This window comes from Sus scrofa, chromosome 15 (assembly GCF_054392235.1).
Source record: "Sus scrofa isolate SSC_HxYL_T2T_F1_AM1 chromosome 15, Sscrofa_HxYL_maternal_Yorkshire_Landrace_v2.0, whole genome shotgun sequence".
NCBI classification, from domain to species: Eukaryota; Metazoa; Chordata; class Mammalia; order Artiodactyla; family Suidae; genus Sus; species Sus scrofa.
This window is the reverse complement of record NC_139397.1, coordinates 82,883,219-82,908,198: the sequence shown is the minus strand read 5'-3', so window position 1 is coordinate 82,908,198 and position 24,980 is coordinate 82,883,219. Positions and strand designations below refer to the sequence as shown.

Below are 24,980 nucleotides of genomic sequence, written 5' to 3'. Positions count from 1 at the left end.
GTTTTCATAGAAAATTCAAATAAAGTGTTGACCTCATGGAGCTCACAGGAAGAGTACAGGCTTCCAGGGGGCACAGCGCCGCCCCCTCCCTGACAACGTGGGCACAGGCAGGGCCCTCTACACTGGGTCCCCTCCGGTGTCTCTACCACCTGTGACCCAAGGGCAGCCACTGCCAGTCTCTGGGCCCTGAGCTGAAAGAACCCACACATTTTTACTGTTAACTTCAGCTCTTAATATAACTTTATGAAACAGTGGATGGTGGGGAAACCCTTGGTTTTATATAACTCTTCTCCAAGCTATAAAATGACAGTTAAAACCCCCTTTTCCTATGGGGCCTCCTGTGCAGCTTTCTCAGTGGTCAATAACTTAGACACATTCTGAGTGAGTTTTTTAAATTGTTTTTCCTCCAATTCAAGCTAGAAACAGCCCTTCTCAGTTGTCACCACCACCCGGCACCATCAGGTAAGAAGTGCCGGAGCTTCTGCCATCTGTGGCACGCTGCCAGCGCTGAGAGCTGGTGTGAGCGGGTGTCTATGGCACCCGGGTTTGTGCCTGCAACACTTCTCAGCACACTCTACTTACAGGTCAGAGCAAAGCAACTTTTTTCTCTTTTCTTTTCTCCTTCCATGAGAAGAGATGACAGTGTGCACATGATGTGTTGAGAGGCTTAACTCTGTATTTTTAACTCCTCTATCTGTATGACTCACTTTCTTCTACTTTAAGTTCCTTTCATATGACAAGTGTCTGCTACCCTACTTTCCGAATTAATTTTTCCTTGGGCGCTACCTGGTTCCAGTTGCTTCTGCCGAACAAAGCCAGTGGAAAAGGGCAGCAGGGTGCAGGGGAGGAAGCCCTGGGCTTGGAGTCAGAAGACTATATTCGGTTTCTAAGAAGCAAGGAATGAGCTGTATGACCTTGCACTAGTCATCTAATCTCCCTGGGACTCGGTTTCTTCATCTGTAAATTAGTTTTGGCCCCTAAAGTTCTCTTGTAGCTTAAATGTCAGATTTCTGAGGCTAGTAGTCTCAATTCCAATATATCCCATTGGAAAGATAGAGGAATAGATTCTATCTGTAGGAGACTGTGGGAAAAGAGACATTCTACACATGCACAATTCTACGTGACAAGGCTCCATAACCTCTTAATAAATCAGCCAGTTCCCCACTGCACTTAGTCACCAAGCAGTGAAAAAAAAGCAATTCACAGACATGCTTCCTCCTATTGTACTGCTTTGGCCATACTGGTTGTTTGGTTACAAAAATCAACCAACTAAATAATTGGGCTTCCACTCTCCCCCTTTAAAACCAGTGTTTTTGGTATCAGATTAGGTTTCAGCAAGGAAGCAGAAATTTTAGAACCAGCTCAAGACTTCCATGAAAAATTTTATTGACTTGAATTTTCTTACTGCATGGCTATTACTCTCTGTATTCCTTGTTACATCCAATTTTCAGGATGCCAATCAATTCTAAACTTTCATTGCAATAAATAGATTACATATGTTTAGTAAATGTATAACAAATTTATCATGTGCTACTACAATAAACACATATTGCATATCTATTATATGCCAGGTACTCTGCGAGGACTGAGGGACACAAGATGGATGAGACAAAACATAAGGCAGTAGTATTTCAAGAGAGGACAAACATGACCCACTACCTTCATGCTTCCAAGCAATCTATGAAACTATTATTTACCATTGACACCATAGTAGTTGATATGAACAACATTTACCATGACAGGGCCTAGGCCTAGGAAATCAGAGCAGAAAAGCATCCAGGATAGAAAGTAGTAGGGATAGGAGGACAGAGGGAGCAGCAGCAGTGGTCCCAGCCCCTAGCCTCTGCCACCAGGGCAAAACTAAGTGCTACCAGGTATCTTCCCAAGAAACATGGATCTTGGCTGTCAGGTTTATAATACACAGCAATTGCTCACCTACTCTGATGCAAGGTGGTTTTTTTTTTATTTTTTAATATTTTTTAGGGCTGCACCCGCAGCCCCCAGGCTAGGGGTCGAATTGCAGCTACAGCTGCCAGCCTACACCACAGCCACAGCAATGTGGGATCTGAGCCATGTCTGCGACCTATACTCTCGCTCACGGCAATGTCGGATCCTTAACCCACTCAGCGAGGAGAGGGATCGAACCAGCATCCTCATGAATACTAATTGGGTTTGTAACCCACTGAGCCACAATGGGAACTCCTACAAGGTGGTTTTTAAAGTGACCTATTTCTACTGTCCCATTCAAATAAGTTGTGGGGGAGCTTGTCACATGTATGTATAGTGCTCTTGAACTAGGATCTACCAATCCTAAGATGTGGTAGAACTGACAGTCAGTTCTTATGTCTTTCAACGAAGCTGGATAAAAAAAATTTTGATGATGAAAAATGAATGAAATAATGGAGAAAACATAACTTCTATTCTAAACTCCACTAAGAATAGGTATCTAGCCTTCTCTGATGGCCATGTGTGGCCTATAGCCAGGGGTAGGGTAGAAACAACTAGACGTGGGGTTGTCAGAGATTGCTGGGAACCAGCTAGCTCTCAAGTGATACAGACTCTGGGAACCTGGCCTATAAGGCTTTTTTTTTTTTTTTTTTGCCAATGCATCTTCTAGCAGGCACAGCATTTTTACAGCTCCTGGTCATCACACTTCAATGCCTTTAACAGACACCAAGAGAGAGCAGTGACTTTGGGAGAATATCGTTGGTATTAGTACTGGTGGTTTTCAAATTTCTGGAAGCCATACTCTTTCTGTCAGTTTCCACTGTTATGAAGATGAAAGACATTGATCACTAAACAAAAGATATTTTTCGCATGGAAACCTACAGATTTTATCACATTTAAAGGTAAAGAAAACTTGATAAACTTTTATCTCACAATAGTTTGAATTTCATGTTAGTGGGAACATATGTTCAAAGAATATGAAAAAAAGTGGTTATAGGGAAATACAGAGGATGATCTATTTAAAACTGGACCTGCTTAAAGCACATTATGTTGTTCACTAGAATTAATTTACTGTGTACAGTAATCTGACACATACTTTTTTAAAAATTAAGCTTTTCAGGTGAAAACCATCACTTGCTTTACCTACTTTAAGGAATACCTAAAATATCGTGACATGAAAACTGTTGCTTGAACCAAAGAAAAACAGTGAAAGAATTTTCACTATGGATCCATATAGCACAGGAATAAAAGCAATCTTTAAGTTTGATTGTCTCAAATTCTCCACAACATATTCTTATGTCTGGCATTTTATCTTGAGCTCATAAACCTGAAATTCACCTTTTTAAAATGAGAGAAGTGCCATATTTTTAATGTGAAAGGGTCCACAAGCCTATATTTCAATAGGTTTGAGAAAGTACATTTCTCATAACTCATTTTCTTCCAAGACTTCTGGCAAAACATAATTACTCTGAGGATGACTCTATCAGACTGTAGCAGGGATCTTTGGGAATGAAAGATAAAGTGTGTTTTATAATAAAATGTTACTTCTGCTTGAGCCAAGCAAAGAAATATATGAAGACTTTAAAGCCCTGTTAAAAGACAGAAAACATCAACCTAAAGTCTCTGAGAGAGCCTCTGAGTAACTCACATTAACCTCCTTTTGGAATAAGTGTTGGAGGTATTCGAAGGAGAGAATGAGAGGGGAGAGGGAGGGAAAGAGGGAGGGAGAGGGTGAAGGAGAGAAAGGAACAGAGAACAGGAAATAATCCCCCAGCTTGATGGGGTGAAGATGCTAAGGCTCTGCAATCCACCATTGGTGTTGTTTATGCCATTTGAGATAGAGATGACATTGAAGCAGCATGCCATTTTGGGGTGACAAAAACCAGCAAGAGATATTCTCTAAGTCTAATGTAGCCTCTAATTCTAACTCATGTTTCCAAATATTTCTCATGGATAAAGCTTTCAATTTGGGAAGCATGGCAGTGCATTAATGGAAGCTCCCAGCTTTGCAGTTTCTTAATTTAAGGGATGAATTTCCTTTTTCCAATGTAGAAATTTGATGTTATTACTAAATGCAGTTCTGTGAGATTTGTTGATTTATATATGATGCATTTGTATAAGCCATGTGGGGAAAAGTTTACTCAAGTTTCAAACCCTTATAAAGAGCTGAGTAGTTATAGGAATGCCATAAACACTCAGTCTGTTACTGGATCTAAGCCCAAGGCTCTCCACAACTTTTGCCTCCCCAAAACTCACACAAAAAACATAGGCTGACCAGGTTTCTAGAAGACACCATTTAACATAAGGAAATGCAACCAAGGAATAGGTTTGAGGGAAAGGGTCTTACCTTTGGGGAATCAGCTTCTAGAGTGATTAGGAAGGGGAGCTTATGACAAAAATGTAATATAAAAATTAAGTAGAAAAAGTTAATTTAAGGCCATAAAAATGAAGGAACTTAATAATTAAACATTGTCCCAAATCCCTCAATCACTCTTTAGTAAGAAGAGATATTAGCATAACATAAAGAGATTTTCCTTCAGAGCAATAGCTAAGAAGACTGGATGGTCTGAACTCTTACTTATAAGTTCTGGAAAATGCATGTGGAAATCCTGTGATGACTCTTGATATTTAAGGACACACTCTTTCCACCTCTTGCATTTAAAACTCTCATCCGCAACTACAGGAGTTGCTTGTAATGTTTGTACATAGAGAAGAAAAATGGAAGTACAACTTTTTGGAGCTGAAAGTTTTGGGGTAAAAAGGTTAGGGAAGATTTTTCAGGGGATTGGAATAGGGGACTGGAAATAATCTAAATATGAAATTATCATTGCATGTGCCATATGGGTTTTAAAAAGGACCACAGGGGCATGCAAAACTTGGTCAGACATCTAAAGGGGTCCTGCAAAGTGGGTGATGAGGGAATATAATAAAAGCCCACAACAAAAGTGCAGGCCAAAACAAATGTCCAGAAATGTCCTGCATTGGGATTCATTTACAGCACCATTTCCCCCACTGTCATGGTTTTGACATGAGCCTTTAATTTGAAAGGGAGATGTTGAAAACATGCCAACAAATGTGATAATTACAATTTTTACCCATTTTTTTTAAAGAATTTCCTGAAATATTATAGATCTAAGTTTGGTGGAAACCAATACTATTCTTCTGCTAATAGATTCATGTCATTAAATGACTGGGACCAGTATAAATTTACATTATTTTAGAATTCAAACCTTTTAGAAGGAAAGCTTGACTCCTTATCTTTTGAGTTATCGGCAGTAATCAGAAGGTTTCTCCACAAGGCAGTCTTTGACATTTCATCAGAAATATTGATCACAGATGGATCATCTCTAGATAGGAGTTTACCCAAAATGAAATAATAAACATTAAATAAGAAACTGCAGTTTTCTAGTGATAGACACTCAACAAAGGACAGTTTTATGCCTCTGTACAGTATTTTTGACAATTAAAACTTAAGTATCAAATATTTTGTGCCCAAAAAAGTATGAAAAATAGAAAGCTAAGGGAAAAATTCTAGTTATATAGAAATTGGTTTGGGTACAGCTTTCCTAATTCATTTCAAATTACAGAGTTTAGGTTTTGTGTGTTCATTGCTAAGCCTCTTACCCCTGACATTCATAGCTTTGCAGAACCCTTCACTCTTCTCACTTAAAGTCGACATAAGTCTCTGTCTCCACCCTCACCTCTAACTTCACCTTCTATTATACTTCTGCTCCTTCCTCTCCAGCCTCAACACAATGACCTCCTGACTGTCCTGGGACACCATAGGCTGGCTGCTCCCCCAGGGCCTTGTACTTGCTCTTCCCTCTGCCTATAATGGTCCTTGCCATGGTATGACTGTTTCCCTCCGTTCAGATGTCATCTGCTCAGACAGGCCTTTTCGGAGTGCTCTGTTTAAAATTTCTGTTTCCATTCCCTCATAGCAACCTCACCCCTCTTTTTTTGCTTTATTATTATTTTTTTTGTATTTTTCACCATTTGAAATGCTATACTACATTGCTTGCTCATTTATTTATTTTCTGTTTCTTCTTACCTCTATTCTACTTGAATATAAGCTTCATGAGGACAGGGACTCCTGACCATTGTCTACTACTGCTTCCCCATGACCTAGACAGAGCCTGGAACTTGGGACCCATTCAATAAATATTTATTGAATAAATGAAGGCAGCCTGTGTAGTTGGCAGAGGTCTTCCCAAATGGCTGGGGAAGCCTATAATAATAGGGCCTGTACTATGCTAGGTGAGTTTTTTACATTTTAAAGTGGCACCCATTATAGGTGCCATTTAGAACTCTACAATATTCCCAGGGCTAGAAAGGCAACCAGACAGCAACAGAGACAAATCATGGGCCAAGTCAATAAAGTTTCAATGAGTGAGAAATCAGCAGTCTTCTTACTACATGTAAAAAAGACACTGCTGTGGGGAAAAAAAAAAATAATGTTTTTCAGAAACCCTAAGCTGACCTCACATGACCATCAGTGGTGGACATTCACAAGAGAGCAATAAATTCATCTTTTAAGAGGAATGCTAAGTGTCTGGAGAAAACAGGTCTCATAGGCCCCTTCCTTGACCAATCTGGAGACATGTTCTTTAATTCCTCTAATTCATCCAGCCCTTGGTAACTCAAAGCATGAGATCAACTATTTTCCAAAAGAGTGTCATGTAGAATACAAGTTGTTCACGATATTATGTAAAAAAGCATCTTGTGAGCAAGAGTTTAGAAAATGCTGGATTTAACATAGTTTAAAAAAAAATGCCAGTATTACTTAGATTCCTTAATATGCCAATGTGCATTGTGAATCTCTAAATTGGAATGTGAAATGAAACATTTTCCAGACTTATTTAACCCCAAAAAACCTTTTTTTTTCTTCTGTCTTTTGTCTTTTTAGGGCTGCACCAGCAGCATATGGAAGTTCCCAGGCTAGGGGCCAAATTGCAGCTACAGCTGCCGGCCTAAACCACAGTTACAGCAACGCCAGATCCGAGCCACATCTGTGACCTACACCACAGTTACTGGCAACGCTGGATCATTAACCCACTGAGCAAGGCCAGGGATTTAACCTGCATCCTCATGGGCACTAGTCTGGTTCATTAACCACTGAGCCACGACGAGAACTCCCCCCAAAACCTTTTAAGAGGGGTACCACAAGAGACTTGGTAGATTGCTATAGACTACACTTGGGAATATGCTGATTCAACTGAACACTCAATAGATTTTAAAACTTAAATATTGTAAACAAACAAAAAGAATGAAAGAGAAAGAAAGAAACGAAGAAAAGAAAAATGGCTTTTATACTTGTGCTCACTCTTAAGTGGTAAATAATAATTTTATTTTTATTCATTTTTTTTTTTCAGGACCACAGGTGCAGCATATGGAAGTTTCCAGTCTTGGGGTCAAATCAGAGCTGCACCTACCAGCCTGTGCCACAGCCACAGCAATGCAAGATCTGAGTCATGTCTGCAACCTACACCACAGCTCATGGCAATGTCAGACCCTTAATCTATTGATTGGGGCCAGGGATCAAACCTGCATCCTCATGGATAGTAGTCAGACTGGTTTCCACTAAGCCATAATAGGAACTCCTATAATTATATTTCTTAAATCTAGGGAATATGATTTTACAGTCAGACCCAGAAGATCCACTCCTTTTTTAAAAATTTTTATTTATTTATTGTTTTTTAGGGCTTCATATGGAGCATATGGAAGTTCCCAGGCTAGAGGCTGAATCAGAGCTACAGCTGCCGGACTATGCCACAGCCATGGCAATGCCAGTTCTGAGCCATGTCTGTGACCTACACCACAGTTCATGGCAACGCTGAATCCTTAGACCACTTAGCAAGGCCAGGGATCGAACCTGTATCCTCATGGACACGTGTCAGATTTGTTTCCTCTGTGCCACAATGGGAACTCCTCTATTTTTTATTTTTTAACACTATGAAAAATTCCCTCCACAGACAAAAGTCGTCTATGCTTTTTTACTTAGCATGGCCTTAAATTATCCTTAAGCACTTTGAGATCATAGATATATAATTTTTGGCCAAATACTTTCAAACGTTTCATTATAATTTAAAGGAGTTTGCTTTTTTTTTTTTTTTTTTTTTTTGCTGTATCTTTGTGCATAAAGAAGATTAGCATATTTTGGAGAGTTTCGTAAATATTTCCTAAAATGACTAGTATAACTGAATCCTTCGATTCAAGAAATAGATAACCTCTTTGGAAGTGCCTTTTTTTAGGGGTAAACCCTAAGTTTATCCCATAGTTCCAACACTTACGTGTAATGAGTTTAGTGAATACCTAGCTCACTTATCCCAGAGTTGACTATTGACCTGTCTTCAGGTGCTTCTTTCAGAGAATGTAAAAGAGAGTTTTCATATACATTATAAAATATGATTTATACATGTAAATTATAAAATAACACTTCAGACAACAGCTCCCAGCCCCACTTCATTTTAAGCTACGTGGCCATAGTCACACAGCTTGTACAAGCAGAACTTAGTACTAGACATTTCTAAGTACTGGTTTCAGTTCTTTCTCCTTGAACACAACTTCAACAAATCTCTGTAGGAATCCACGCATATGAAATTCTTAAGTAGAGTATGCAACAACACATTACATCATTCAAATCAGCGTGTTTTTACATTTCTGTCTTACCTGTAGTGCCCTTCCAATGGGAGTTGTACTGTGCCCTCATCTTCCATAGCTAGCATGCTTTGTTCTTCCTAGAAAGACAATTTTAAAATGTACAAAATAAACCTGATGAGTCTCCATGTTACATTAAAGAAGAAACACAGATTAATGTTTCACTATCTCATTAACCTCAGAACCTTCCACTTTGTTTGCATTTATTAATGCTAGCGCAGGTCTTTTCAATAAAGCATCAGCTACCAAGAACATAAGTAATTAATGAGAGTCTCATACCACAGAGTAATTTAAATGCTAACAAAAATCTCCTTCATGTCAGTTAATGTAAAACATGGTTAATTTCCAAGTAGATTTTTTAAAAAAAAAAAATCTAAATTTTACAAGGACAAAAGTAAGGTAATGGAATTGTTTCATTGTTATAAAGTTGAAATTACATTCCCAGAAGGGAATGAGAGATGTATTTAAAACAGTGGTTCTCAAACTTTAGTTTATATCAGAATCACCTGGAGGGCTTACTAAAAATGCAGATCACTGGGCCACACCTCTAGAGTGTGAGAAGGGCCCAAGTACACATCTAACAAGTTCCTAGGTGATGCTGATTATGCTGGTCTGAAGACTACACTTTAAGTACCAGTTCTCTGGAGACTTCGAAATAGACGGTAGACGATACCTTCCTGTTTGGACCAAAACACAGGAGTGAGTGCTTTCTATTTAGACCCATCTTAGCCTTTTGTCTTATGCCTCAGATTTCTTATTACAATGATAATATCCTACCCCTCCCTAAAAGGTGTAAATGCTTCACATATTCATTTCTTAATATATAATATTTTAAAAGTATATCTTTGGGATGAAGACAATCTTATGTAGCATTACAATGTCCTGGTTTAGTTTTCAATAATGTTATCACCAACTTTTCCCATACACCAAAAAATAAATGTAGTTATCTACACATTATACCTCCTATTTAATGCATTTATTTTCAAATGGGTGGATTAGGAATGCCTAAGTTCAGAAAACTATTCGGGGCCATTTTAAAATGTTAGAATTACTGGCTCTAACTCCAGACACGGATCTTTTAAACTCCCCTCCCCCCCTTTTAAATGTATGTCATTTTTATTTTTTTCCATTATAGTTAATTTATAGTGTCCTGTCATGGAATTTTAAATTGTGTAGAGATGAAGAACTATGTGACTTTCCTAACCAAATGGGAACTGAAAAGAGAAAACAGGGAAGGCCCTGGAGGCCCACTGCTCTTCTTTCAGTAGCTCAGCAGTATCTTGGCAGGTTTAAATCAGCTTCCAGAAATACATGACTTTTCACTGATGCCATTATTCCTGGCATGCAAGATTGTTCCTAGAGTCCTCAACTTGCATGCTGCAGTTAGCAGAACCTTTGCCATGTTCATTGTTACTTAAAGAAACAGAGTTTTCTACAGTCTCTTCAGCTAACCTATGAATATATAAGGTAATGTGGGGGCAGATCTCATTTTCACTCACATGCTTTCTGTATACACCCAACTTGTGACAAAGGCAGGCTCCCCTCTGCTGGGACCTTGGCCATCCTATGCCCAGAATGGCTATGCCCAGCCTATGCTGTGCAATTATGGAGAGGCCAGGGGACTGCATGGGGTCTACTATTTCTCTGCTTCTAAACTGCTCCCCCACCCAACCCAATGTGATATCTATATTTTGTGATACTTTTGGCATGTGTATGTTACCCCTTTGCATTACGGGAATTCTATTCTATTCTATTCTCTTTCTCTATTGCTCTTCAAGGAAAATTTTTCTTTTAAGACCTATCAGATGTATGTGATTTCTTGCATCTGGCAGTAGCATTAGAACAAATTTAAGGTGAGTAGACAGTATCATTGTTTGAAATTACCCATTTAAGCATCTGAGCAGAACTAATCTGTAGCCTAGTATGATGCACGTCTTGCAAATGAGTTAGTCTCTATATATGGAAATTGGACATATGTCGTATTAATTTATATGCACATCATTAAGGCCATGGGCAGAACATATATATCCTTTCAGGTAGAAAGGACTACTTTTTCTATAGAAATGGTTATCTAATGCCCATGGAGGGACATAAAGAGAAAATATTCAGTGATCCTAAATACTGTTTAAATAAAACCAAAATACAAGCAAAATGTAAATCTTTCCGTGGTAATCCACTGAAAGTAAGTTTGGTATACAGCAACTTTTTTGACCAACTCAGAATAAAATGTTAAGAAGCCAGGTAGAAAAGTTTAATAAAGAGTAAAATTCAAAGAGGCTGATGAGAAGAACATTACCACCAATGCTTAGGTTACCTGGCAGCAAAAAACTAAGGCTCAAGATTCAATCTAACAGCAAAAAATTGGACGAAAGCTTTGGGAACAATTTTGTTTTTTTCTTCAGATGATTTTCCACTTTCCTCTCAAATTGCTTTCAATAATTATTTTGCACTCTGTGGCTTGTTAGCATGTGTGGGCTTTATACTAGTCATAATTCTATCCAAACAAAAACTCATCACCTCTAAAGATAGCATTTCCAAGCCATGCTTATCTAAGAGAAGGGTGGCAGCGTCGCCGCTGCCTTCAGTGCCAGAAGGAAGCTGGGTGGGCCCCAGAGCTCAGGGAGAGAGGGCCGGCTGCATCCTAGGCAGCACTGTGAGGAAGCCAAAAATTGAGACTTTCTGGGGAGGAGCAGTCAAATCGGGCATTAGCCGTCACGACAATCACAACCTAGTTTGTCTCAATCATATAGGAAAAGAGAGAGAGTGAGCATAAAGCTTACTGGTTATCCATCACTTCGTAAGTTGGAAGTATCCTGAAATGAGTTCCAATCATTTTACTCAGTGTCCATCAAAAATATGCTGAGTTCTACAACATGGAGGTGTTAAAAAGATGATGATCAAAATTTACTCAAGAACATTTGGGAGGGTTCATCAGTTTAACTAGAGGGATGTTCATACTGCGCTTTGAATGCCATCTTTTGATTAAAATAGCCAAAGCATTGTTCAGATAATAAATAATGATGGACAGCTAATGCTATATCCAGTATGGCAGAAATCAATCTTACGGTTACCACAGGGAAACTGTGTGTGCGGGGGGTGGGGTGGGGTGGGTAGGAATTAGAAGGAGGGGAATAATATATACACACTATTGTATAAAAGAGATAATTAACAAGAACCTATTGTATAGCACAGGGAAATCTGTTCAATATTTTACAATAACCTATATGGGAAAAATGGATATATACATATATTTATAACTGATTGACTTTGTTGTACATCTGAAACTATACTCTGTAGTCAACATTATAAGTCAACTATACTTCAATTAAATTTAAAAAAAACCAACAAATCTATTCAATAGCACTCAAACATTTACTGTATTATGTGTTAGGTAGACAGTGAATGAAAAGAATACTCCAGGAGCTCTTCAGAAATCTACTGAGCAAATATGTATTAAGTATGATCTTCAAGACAGGTAGGTACTAAGCAGTGAAAAGAAAGCACTAAACCCTATTCTCAAAGGATGAGAAGGATCACTGTAAAAAGTACAGAACCAGAGGAAGTGGCATCTGGGCCAGTCTTATATGATCACTTTGGTAATAGAAAGGAAGGAATTTAGGTAGGCAGAAAGAGCATGGCCAAGGATAAAAGCTAGGAATAAATAAGATGTGTTTGCATGACAATGAATAACTGGACTGGCTGGGGCCAAAGGCTCGTGCTGACCAAAAGAGGAAAATAAAATAGGAGTTAAATTGTGTTGTGTTTTGATTAATAGGATAGTAAGTACACAATTACATCATGAATCTGAATTACATTTTGTTATAGTGTAAAAAATACAATTCATATGTCATGATGCCTAACAAATGCTCTACCTTTAGTGAAATAGGTGGCAACTGTTCCCGAATCCATTTCTCATGTGAAGTCTGTATCTATGTAAGAACCTCAAATAGCTCAAAGTACAAACAATAGCAGCAGAGAGTAAATGTTCACAAAGATGTCTAGAGTATTAGATAAAACATTCAGCAATTTTGGAATCCATAGATCTTAAAAAGAAAATGGAAGGGACTTCAGAAATTGTTCAACCCCTTTGTTTTATCCAAGAGGAAAACAAGGTCCACAGAACCTAAGAAGCGTCTGATCACTTCCTTCCTTGATTACTAATAGAATAGATAATGCTATGAACATTACATATATATACGTACACACATATAATAATTTGTAAACCATAAAATGCTATATTTATAAGAGGTCTTCTTTAAAATGTCCAATATGTAGAAGGGCCAATACATACAACTACTCACTTTAACAATGAAAACTGAAAAGAAAAAAGTTGGGAGGAGGAGTAGTCCATATAGAACTCAAATAAATAGATGTTTGCAACATATGTTTTTCATCAGAATATTTGATTCAGTTTCTCTAATTGGCTTATCTAAATTATGATATAATACAAAAATTCTGATAGAGTAACTTTGGCTTTAGAAGACTATATTCTGATGACACAGAATCTGGTTTTAGGAAAGTCTTACCTCAAAGTTTAACACACATCAGAATCACCTGGAGGTCTTGTCACCACAAACTTCTGGCCCTGTCCCCAGATTTTTGATTCAATAGGTCTGGAGCAGGGTCTAAGAATTTGCATTTGTAACAAGTTGACAGGTGTTGGCTGATGTAGCAGAGGTCCTTGGACTACACTTTGAAAAGCACTGCTTGAGGAAGAAGAATATGCTTGCCTCATTCTAAGATTCAATTAGAAATAACATTTGCCTGGGCAATAATTAGGCTGTGCTTCTCAAATCCACAACCAACTCTGATCTTTCTTAGCAGTAAGACATGTTCTCTAATGTGTTTAATTGCACTTGTTTTTAGATTGCTTTTGCATCTTCTTGGCCTTGCTCATGAGCCTGCTGCACATGGATCACAAGTCCCATTTGCCCCCCTCCTTTTTTTCCCCATAGCATATAAGTTAGAGTGAACCTCCCACAAACCAAGAGGTGTCAATATCATGATCACTGCGCAGAGTTGAATTTCCAGGATTTATCTAACATTAACCTCCTTCCCTCTTGCCCAGGAGCAAACATTCTGCTGGGGCTTTCTGCTTTAACAGTAGCCCTTTTGTCAAATGTGTACAATGTCCTAGAGAATACTGAAGTAGGAAGGAAGGCTTGCTGGTACTCTGAGCACATTTGGACATCCAGAATTTGATTCTGCAGTCTTCCCTTTACACAGAGCAATGTGCAAAATGTCAGGGTTCCAATATTCATTTCTATCCTGATTATAATCCTTTCTTTCTAAAAACTGAAGCATATGCATATGCATATGCATGAAGTACATGAAAATTTGGAACAGAAGCTCTGCGACCTTGGACTGGCCTGTGTAGCTATTTATTCTGCTTAACTCGTTATTGAATTTTAAGGTCAAACTAATGTTTTCTCAGTGCCATAAGACCAGAAGTGGGCTACTGATAGTAAAACCTTGGAAGACAAAGGTACAAGCTTGAAACTATCATCAAAAGGACAAGAGGTGAGCCTACTTTAAATTCAAGTCTCAGGGAGCTGAGACATTTCTGCTCTTTACCATCTTTCCAGATCACAATAAAAGTTACTCAATTAATTTGAGTAATTGCAGAAATACAACACTTTTGGAGGACTTATTCATTTACCAAGATACTGTACAATCTCCTGGAAGACTGGGCCTTGGTATAAGATGCCACAGTAAGAAGAGCACATCCTTCAGTGGAGTCCATAAATCTCAAGTAAAGGAAATACCAAGATCTGGGTGACCAAGTAGAAAAGCAACCAGAATTTAAGTTTCAGTGTAGTCCTCCCTAAATCTTCCTATTCTCTATACTGATCATACTCTTTTAACATTAATTCCAAGTTAGAAAGTTAGTAACTTTAAATTTCCTTTTCCTTCTCCAGTTGTTAGGTGGAGAATTATCCTTCTTTAATGTTCAATTGTGGATGATTTCTTCACTGCATTATTGGTTCACTTGTTTCTTTCTATGTACTTAGGATCACATTAAAGTATCACCATATTAATCTGCTTGAGAATTTAGAAGTCTATAAACCTGCCTGATTAACATATTGCAGGTCATTTTCCCTCACTTTTTCTCATACCCTGAACTGCAGGGTACAGCTCTAAGTTTGCCTCAGTAAACTTTAATAATCTCTTTTTGTATCTTTTAGAAAATGTGAGTTCTAGGAAATTTAGTAATATTAGTCACTTCTAAAATCTTTATATAATCAGAAAACAGTCAATACCCATTGGTGTACAGTGTGTCTGTAATGTAAAAAGGTTAGAAGCACATTACATAGCATCTCTTCCTATCTGAAGTTAATAAATTCCAAAATGGACATATGGCACACATACATATAAGTACCATACATATGCAGCTATGGGTAATGGAAACAGCAGATTCTAATACATTTATGATTACTGTCAAATTTGTTCTCTTCTATTTCACAGACATATAAAGGAAGGATCTGAAATTGTCTTTGAATGATAAAAGGGAAGAACATTAAGAACAGTATATTACATATACATATTGTTTTTCTTTTTACAAAATTCCAGAAGGGCAAGAACATTCAATGGTATGGATATGGCCTAAGGAGAATGCTATAGAAGGGGTGATTATATGCCTGGGGCTGTTGCTAGCTTACTCCTACAGAAGTAGTAAAGACATTTGACAGGAAATAAAAGTAGGAAAATAAAGCAAAATTACATTTATAAGTTACTGTATCAGTGCACTTAATATTCTCATTATCAGAAAGACTGAAGGGAAGCTCATGCTCAATGTTTTGTATTCAAAGTTGTCTTCTTTAGAATTTAAAATTTCTTAGAAATTATTTTCAACCTGAATGTTAATTATGATAAGTACAGATAGTTTAAGGCTTTAGAATTTCTATATTATTGAGTCTATTTTATTTACATTTAAGTTGTACCAAATTCTGTCATATTTTTTCTCGAACAATAGCTGAGGATAAGAGCAAACCTTTACTAAAGCCCTAAAAACAAATACAGATTATGTAAATATCCTAGTTACAACGCTATTTTAAAAACTCTACTTAAATGAGAATATATCAAACAGAAAGGTAAACATTATAATTTTATAATATGACACTTTTAATATTTCATTAGCACTAGTAGAAGTATGATTCTAAGTATGCCTTCTATAACTGAAAAAAATTGAAATAGTCACATAGAATTAAGACACACCATCATGAATAATCTCTAAAAGTGGAATCCACTGTCAGTAATGGGACAGCATGAAAAAGTGAAGAAATACCAGACAATCACACATTATTTGTAGAAAACATCCCAGCTGAAATCTCATTAGACTTTGTGACCTCATCTGGACTTGTGGAATACTAAGTAAAACCTAACACCATTGAAATATTTTCAAATTATTTTCCCAATGGAAAGAGAAATATATCCATGGTTTGAGAGAATACACCACAGAAAGGAAATTGAATATATTTACTGACCACCTTGTAGCAGAAGAAGAAGTGAAGAATAATGCACAATTCCCACCATATATTTTCTTTCATTTTCATTTCTAGTTACATTGAAATTTTGTTCTTATATTTTACAATCTATGGGCTCAGTCTTTCTGCTAAACTATGTAAGGGTCATTTTCTTCATTTACATTCTTTGTTGTTTTCATATACTTTAAAAATACTATGAATATTAGCCTCCAAAATATACTCAGACTTACACATGAACTTTAAAACAAATTGTTTAATATATGAACAGAATAGGATGAATCAGTAGTCTGTGAAAGTAATTAAATAAAACTTAAAACAAAGTGTTTAATATATGAAACAGAATAGGATAAATCAGTAGTCTGTGAAAGTAATTAAATCGCCCAAATTTCTCAGACAATATTTACTCAAACTTAAATGACTTTGAAAGCAAATCATACCAACATGTTCTCCTCTAGAGCATTTCATCTATTTCAAGAATAACTAATTTTCTCTTTTAATTAGAATTAAAACATGTTGATTAATACTTTTTTTCCATAGAACAATACCAACAGTAATAATATCTCTTTTTTTCTTCTCACCTATTCAACCCAAAAGCAATCATTGCATGACCATAAAGTGGAAATATTCAACCCAAAAGCAATCATTGCATGACCGTAAGTGGAAACATACTTAAGCATTAGTAAGTTTCTGCCATCCTCAGGGGAGGAATCAGAAAAATAAGTTTTACAATTTGAAGGACAATGAAATACAAAGTATTTGTATATTTCACTAGGGTTTGGTTTCCTCTATCTGTACTTTCTCTGTTCAAGTTTCAACTTTATGATTCTAAACATTAATCTTCCAAAGCAGTCCACCTGTGGTTGTTAATAATAACTACCTAAAGATGAACATAATAATTTAGTTTTGCAAAGAGCTATTACTGTGCAAAGTGCTCCTTTTTCTTTTATTTACAAGATATTGATTTTGCTCTGACTTACTTCTTTTTCAGCATCTTCTAGTTTCTTTTTCTTACTCTCAGGCATTAAATCATCCAACCAGCTGAGTTCCCGTTTGGTAAACAAAAAGTCCATCAACTTTCTTACAAATACCAGAGCTAACACCTGAAGTAAATAATAACATAGTTTAAAAGAGGGGAAAATAGAAATGGGATATGTAAATTTGTTTTTTGGTAGAAACAAGTTAATTTCAATTTGGGCTGAGACTAAAGTGAAATTTGAAAATGTGTGTATATAAAAGATACTGTCTGTATTTATGCTTCCTTCATTTCCTTTTCTTACCACATTTTCAGAATAATGGCTATGATTTTACCCATTATAGGAACCATTTAAAGGAGCTATTAAAGATACATATTCGATGGCTTCCATAAATACACATAGTTAATAGTTTAAATTATTTTAAATGAATGTTAAACCACTATTACCTATGCCAAAATACTTTAAATTATTAAGAGTAATTCAAATTCATTATATTTTTGAAGTATATGAAACTTGTCTTAACTATTTAATAACACTTAATTAAAAAAATCCCCATAACTTTTAAGATTCACTAGTATATCTTTAAAGTTAAATTTTGGAAAGTTTACATTTTTCCATCAACTTCAATTCATTCAAATTACTAAATATTCAGAATAAGAGAGATAAAACTAATAAAAATCACTGGAATTAAAATATAATATGAAACCCAATCCTGGTCATCAGTTTTAGTGGTTAAAGTTTATATCAGGATTTCCAATAATTGTTCAAAATTATTGCATTGTTCCAACTTGTTCATAGACTTCCAGTGAGAGCAGAAAATCAGAGGAAGAGAAAAAGAGTTGACTTAGAAGTTTCATACCATCATGGGAAAGACAATAGCAGCTCTTGAAACCTTTATTATCCACAGAAGGCCAAGGCAACTCATCTGAATAACTGTGAAGAGATGGACTTTTCGAAGTGGTACATGCCTTAGATATATAAAATCTGGTTGATGTTTTGCAGGCATCCAGAAGAGCTTTATTCTATCAAAGAACTGGAAGATAAATAGACTAAATGGCTTTCTACAAACAACAATAAAAGTAGTAAAAGTAAGTGTATAATATAGTTTAATATAATACATCTAGATCACAAGGTTGACATCTGGGCAGCAGGACAATGGGATTGCTATGCATACGCCCTGAAATACTACAATTTCAGTTTTATAATGTCCCGTATTTTCTTGAATATGGACACAGGTTATAATTTATAAGAGTTTAATAACATTAAAGCCAATGCTAAATGTTGCTCCCTTGGAGAATATAGCCTTGAGAGAAGAAACATAATCATCAGGAGTTCCTGCTGTGGTGTAGTCAGTTAAGAACCTCACTTCAGGAGTTTCTGTTGTGGCTCAGAGGTAACAAATCCGACTAGTTAGCCATGAGGATGCAGGTTCAATCCCTGGCCTTGCTCAGTAGCTTACAGATCTGGTGTTGCCATGAGCTGTGGTGTAGGTTGCAGATGCGGCTTGGATCCTGCATTGCTGTGACTGTGGTGTAGGCCGGCAACTGTAGCTCCAATTTGACCCCTAGCCTGGAAACTTCCATATGCTGCAAGATCTTTGGCCCTAAAGATCAAAAAAAAAAGAAAAGAAAAGAAAAAAAGAATCCCACTGCAGCATCTTAGGTCACTGTGGGGGTGCAGGTTCAATCCCCAGCCCCTGTGCAGTGGGTTAAAGGATCCTGCATTGCCACAGCTGCAGGTCAGATTCAGTCCCTGGCCCAGGAACTTCCATATGCTGCAGGTGAGGCCATAAAACAAAACAGAACAAAACCATATTCATCATCCTCTTCATCATCACAACACAATTTCTTCCTTTACTTGACCCTTAAGCACTAGGGTTTCCTGGACTCTTTTTTCCTGAAAGCTCGTCCATACCCATTGCTTCAGCTATCACATACTTGCCAAAGACTCCCACACCTCAATCTCTACCTCATCTCTCTCTGTCTTGAGCTCTAGACTCAAATACAGCTACTGAGTAGGATGTTTTTACCTTCTTATTTTGACTTTGCTATTTTGGCCTTGTCATTTTGATCCCCAACAAGGTTTTGGTGCTGTTTCTAAAAATACAAACACCTTGGCCATAAAGACTTAACCTAGAAGAACTATTGTTAATAAAGTATTTCCAGAGCAAATTTTAACTCAATTAATTTCTTAATCAATTTCCAAAAATGCTCTATTATTATTATTATTATTATTTTGCTTTTTTTGGGGGAGAGGGGGGTGCACTTGCAGCATACGGTGGTTCCCAGGCTAGGGATCCAATCAGACTACAGCTGTCGGCCTATGCCACAGCCACAGCCACGCCAGATTCGAGCCACGTCTATGACCTACACCAGAGGTCACGGCAATGCCCTATCCTTGACCCACTGAACAAGGCCAGGGATCAAACACACATCCTCATGGATACTAGTTGGATTTGTTTCCGCTGCACCACAATAGGAACTCCCAAAATTATTCTAATATGCCAAAGAACAAATGACCATAAAGTCAAGTATTAGTACCAAAACATCATGTTTTACCAAAACCTCCATATAACCCAAACTCAACATAAACCCATCTTTCCTTCTGTTTTTCCTATCTTACAGCATGGCATGATCTTCCCTCAGTCATCTAAACCAGAATTACACAGAGGTCAGGCCATCTAGTTTATTCATTCACATTCATATATACCTTCCAAAAAATTTACTGAAAACCTATGCAGAATATTAAGGGCTGAATTCTTTCTTGGTTCATCCTTCTCTATACTGCCCACAAATATTTCATTGGGTCTTTTTATTTCTAACTCCTAAATATCTCTTAAAATTTTATGTTATTAAATAAATAGAGTCAGTGCATGGTAGAGGTGGGTATAGGGAAGAAATAAAGCAAAATCTTCAGGGTTATAACTACTGACTGTTTCAATTTCTATAGAACTAATTTTTCCCAACTACCATTTCTCCATTTGTGAAGTTATATTATTGCATAAGTGTACTTCAGTGTGTGGGTGCTTCAATTGTTATTGCTTAAATGGCACATTTGCTTTACTTTAGATTCCTGAAGTGTTGGAATGAATATAAATGTGGTTATATATCTGAGTACAGAAACAGCATTCATGAGAACACTGAAATCTTTTTTTTTTCTGCCATCTTGCACAGTGAGAAGCCTAGATAAGTTTCTTAATATCGCCAAACAGGTAACACATAGATTCCTCTGACAAACAGGGTGACAAATTAATATGCTTCTTTTATTTTTTAGTTTTTTTTTTTTTTTAATGGCCGCACCTGCGGCATATGGAAGTTCCCAGGCTAGCAGACAAAGCGGAGCTACCGCTGCCACCCTACACCATAGCCACAGCAACACCAGATCCCACCTGCATCTGCGACCTACACCACAGCTTACAGTAATGCTGGATCCTTAACCCACTGAGAGAGGCCAGGGATGGAACCCACATCCTCATGGATACTAGTTGGTCTCATCTCCACTGAGTCATAACAGGAAATCCTTAATATGCATGCTTCTTGGACTGTTGATATTTGGCAAATGTTTAATTATTAGTATTCAAGTAATGATAATCATAAATATATTCTTGAGTTTTGCATTTGCTTTTGATCTTATCCTAATATCAGTATCTCATTTTCCCATCCAGTTAGCCACAACATTTCAAATAGGAATTTCAACTTCCTGAGCCCAGGGCTCACTTAAGTTTTCACTAGTTCTTTTTTTCAGTGTGACACCCTATTTGTGCTTCATTTGTGTTATTTAGAACTCATTATACTTTTTTCATGGGCCTTTAATAATGTTTTCCTCAATTTTAATTTGAAAGATTCACACCCCAAATAATTCCAAAATTTGACATTCTTGTTTAGTTTTAAACCTCATGGGTATTTTATATCATGTGAGTGGAATTGGGGGAAAAATCTGTTGAAGCCTATCAAAATGCTTTTACTTTGTTTCTTAAACTTCTGCTGTTGTATTTATGTGAGCCTGAGGCCTAATAATAAATACTTTTCACTTACAGATGAAATTAGTACTCATGGAACTTTTGCCAAAGGCAAAAAAAAAAAAAAAAAAAAAGAAAGAAAACTCAGCAAAACAAATAAACAAAACCTCTTCAGTACTCTTTCCTGTCTTCACAAACCAATTCTTTCAAAATACACTTTTCATACATGAAGTTAAAAATGAGCAAATTAAATGTAATTTGAGTAAAATTAAATAACACCTCCTTCTTCCAAGTTAATTTTACCCAGTGTCCGGATGAACAGAGTCATCCTATCTGGTGTGTACATGACCTAATATAACTTCATATTAAACTTTTGCCTTAGTTCTGATGTCCAATAATACCCTAAGGCTTAAGAGGTTTTCCTTCTCCCAAAGTCAAAAGCTGGTAAGTTGTTTATTCAGGAAAAGAGTTCCTGTGCTGTCTGTCTCTCAGGGTTGAGAGTTTAACTGTTCCATGGTGCTGCTGTCTCATCATCCATTTTGTGTGGTCAAGCAGCCTGCACTGACCTTAAACCACCCTAGCCCCTCATGCAAGCGCACACCTTAGATGGCTGCCCGCAGACTCACAAGTTAACTATAAATTCCTGATATAACTTCCCCAACAGCCCTCGTGATCAACAATCTCCCCTGCCTCCCACTGCCTTCTCCTTATGCACCCCTTAGATAACACCCTCACAAAGCTTACCAAAACCCTGCTCTTTTGATTTGAAGAGTCCAATTTGGCTGTAGCCCAGGAACCCCAAAGCACTCCCTAATAAAGGCACATGGCCCAGGTCCTGTCTCCTTCTCTCTGTCTTCATTTTGTCGTGACCTCCTCATGTGGCCCCTCAAGACCAGGTTCTTCCTGTGAAGACCTGTGAGTAATGAATTTCTCTATTTTGGTTTCTCTTGCAGTATGTTGTTGAACTGCAGTTCACCACCTAGCACCCTGGGTGCTACTTAAAAAGCGTTAATTTGACAAATGTGTGACACAGTCAGGTGACTTTTCCTTTCTCTGTTCTTCTCTGAACAGCAGTGAGTCTAGCTGTGTCAAAGAAAAAGTGGCAATTTATATTTTCTTTTGGCCAAGAAAAATAAACTATACCTTACAAATAAATAATCCTTAAAAGTAGTTTTTTTTTGAAGAAAATTTAAGCATTTTGCAACAATAACATTAAGTTATAAAACAAGATTATTCAAAGGCAAATTTAAGAAGAAATCTGTATTAGTTTCCTAGTGCTGCTGTAACAAATTACAACTTGGTGGCTTAAACAACAGAAATTAATTTTCTCGCAATTTGTGGAGGCCAGAATTCCAAAATCAAGGTGTTAGTGGGGCCATGCTCCCTCTAAAAGTCATAGGGAAGAAAACGTCCTTGCCTCTTCCAGTTTCCGGTGGTTCCTGATATATCTTGGCTTGTGGTGGCAAAATTCCAACCTCTGCCTCCACCTTCATGTGACCTTCTTTCCTGTGTCTCTTTGTGTCTTCTCCTCTTCTTATAAGGACCCCAATCATGGGATTTAGGGTTCACCCTAAATCCAGGGTGAGCTCATCATGAGATAAAAACTACTTACATCTGCAAAGACTCTATTTCCAAATAAGGTCACATTCTGACATTCCAGGTGGATGTGAATGGGGGGAGGCACTATTCAACCAAGTACAGTAACATAAGAAGGAATAATTTGCCAACAGCCTCTGTAAAGATTTAGAATATACTTGTGGTGGTTTTAAAATGTGTCCACAATTCTTTAATATTATTCTCTTCAAGAGATAGAGTCTCATTTCCCTCCCATGTGTGCAAGCTGGGCATAATGACCCGCTTCTGATCTGACAAACAGAAAAAATGTGGAAGTGATTGTATGTGACTTTGAAGACTAAGTCAAAAGGTATGACAGTGACTTCACCCTCATTCTCTCTCTTGAGTAGCTCACTGTGATGGAAATTAGCTTCTATGTGGTGAGGACATTTAAGTATCTGATGGAGAAGTCACCTACCAACAGCTGGAGGGGAACTGATGCTTCTTGCCCATGGCTATGTGATAAGCCATCTGGGGACATAGATCTTCCAGTCCTATTCAAGCCTTCAGATGACTGCCGCTCCTGTCCATGTCTTGGCAGCAACCACATGAGACATCTTGAGCCAGAGTCACCCAGCTAACATGTTCCCCAATGCATGACCCATAGAAACTATGAGATAGTAAATGTTCTCTGCTTTAAGCCACTGAGTTTTATAGTAATTTATTATGTAGCAATGGGAAATGAACACAAAACGATTTTATTTAACCAATATTTAAACAGTTAATAAGGTTTTCTTTGTTAATTTACAAAATAATTCTATAAAAACAATCATAATAACAAGAGGAAAACAAACATACAAGGAAAAAAAATCACCCAGCATCACATTACCTTAACTGTTATTTTTTTCTTTTACCTTAATTGTTATTTATCTACTTCCTTTTTTATCCACCCACACTCACAGTTTCATAAACCTATGGTAGCTATGACTTGTTTTCCCACTTTTTCACTTTGCATTTGATTTTGCCATAAGCATTTTTACCATGTTACTTTTATGGTCATCATAATTATCTATTTTAAATTAATGTTCCATAGATTGCTTAATTATTTTACTGCTGTTGGATAATCGGGTTGTTTCCAATATTTTGATAATATGTGTTACAAGGTACATCTTTGTGCATAATTTATTTCTATTATCAGAGAGATGTCCACACACATGATTACAGAATCAAAGATAAGCAGCATTTGGATTTTTTTTTTTTTTTTTGTCTTTTTGCCTTTTCTTGAGCTGCTCCATGGCATATGGAGGTTCCCAGGCTAGGGGTCTAATCGGAGCTGTAGTCACCGGCCTACGCCAGAGCCACAGCAACCTGGGATCTGAGCCACGTCTGCGACCCACACAACAGCTCAAGGCAACGCCAGATCCTTAACCCACTGAGCAAGCCAGGGATTGAACCCACAACCTCATGGTTCCTAGTCGGATTCGTTAACCACTGCACCATGACAGGAACCCCATGGATGTATTTTTAAATATTCCACTATCTTTTTAAAAAAGGATCGTAATGTCTAAATCTTTTAGTGTTTTTATATACTTATGGTACCCTAAGATTATGAACCAATTTGAAATTTAATTGTGGACTGAGAGCTGCTCCTCAAGTAATGGCATTTTTTTAGCTATCACCTGACTTAGCATCAATAGACCTTAAGACAAATCATCACAGGTGTACCTGTATTACTGTAAGTAGTTTACCTGAATTCCTTTTAGAGATGAAGCACCCATATAAAGAAACACTCCATACAGCACTGGCATAGGAATAAACTGTAAAAGAACAATTGGATATAGCGTGGTTGAGATATTTTGTACTTCTAAAGAAAAACACAGAAAAATAAATAAATATTTTAGAAGCAGGATAGGGCAGAGCCAGAAGACAAGGGTTCAAATCTCAGCTCTAACATTTTTTTAGCAGCATCACCTTAGCGCCTTAGTTTCCCAATATCTAAATACAGATAATAATGGAGTTGTTTATAAGTATTTAACAGGTTGAAACCAATAAAAAGACACAAGTGATAAATAATAAAGATACATACAAGTGATAAATAATATTTATTATTATTATGCTACTTTAGGGAAATATGAATTTTGTTTCACAATGGTAAGATATTTAGATTAAAGGTGAAGAATGGAGCTAACATTCAGATGTTGTTCCTACATTAGACTAGATATTTGTAATTATGTGGATTGTTTAATTTTTATCTTTTTTTTTTTTTTTTTTTTTGTCTTTTTTTTGTTGTTGTTGTTGTTGCTATTTCTTGGGCCACTCCCGCGGCATATGGAGGTTCCCAGGCTAGGGGTTCAATCGGAGCTGTAGCCACCGGCCTACGCCAGAGGCACAGCAACGCGGGATCCA

At 37.1% G+C, this 24,980-nt stretch overlaps 1 protein-coding gene across 34 annotated transcripts in view; it reads right to left on the bottom strand.

The window, feature by feature from the left end:
• Positions 1-24,980, bottom strand: part of SLC4A10 (solute carrier family 4 member 10) — a 428,088-nt gene that overhangs the window by 2,858 nt on the left and 400,250 nt on the right. For 17 of the 34 annotated variants that reach the window (XM_085001241.1, XM_085001254.1, XM_085001243.1 and 14 more), the window contains 5 exons: positions 24,323-24,391; positions 17,922-18,095; positions 17,066-17,188; positions 8,617-8,684; positions 5,178-5,294 (listed from right to left, as the gene is read on the bottom strand). In XM_085001241.1, coding sequence (XP_084857367.1) covers positions 5,178-5,294; positions 8,617-8,684; positions 17,066-17,188; positions 17,922-18,095; positions 24,323-24,391 — 551 coding nt within the window. Of the gene's footprint in view, positions 1-4,294; positions 4,334-5,177; positions 5,295-8,616; positions 8,685-17,065; positions 17,189-17,921; positions 18,096-24,322; positions 24,392-24,980 lie in introns of all 34 variants that reach the window. The other 17 variants (XM_085001251.1, XM_085001248.1, XM_085001263.1 and 14 more) reach the window with 2 other exon arrangements.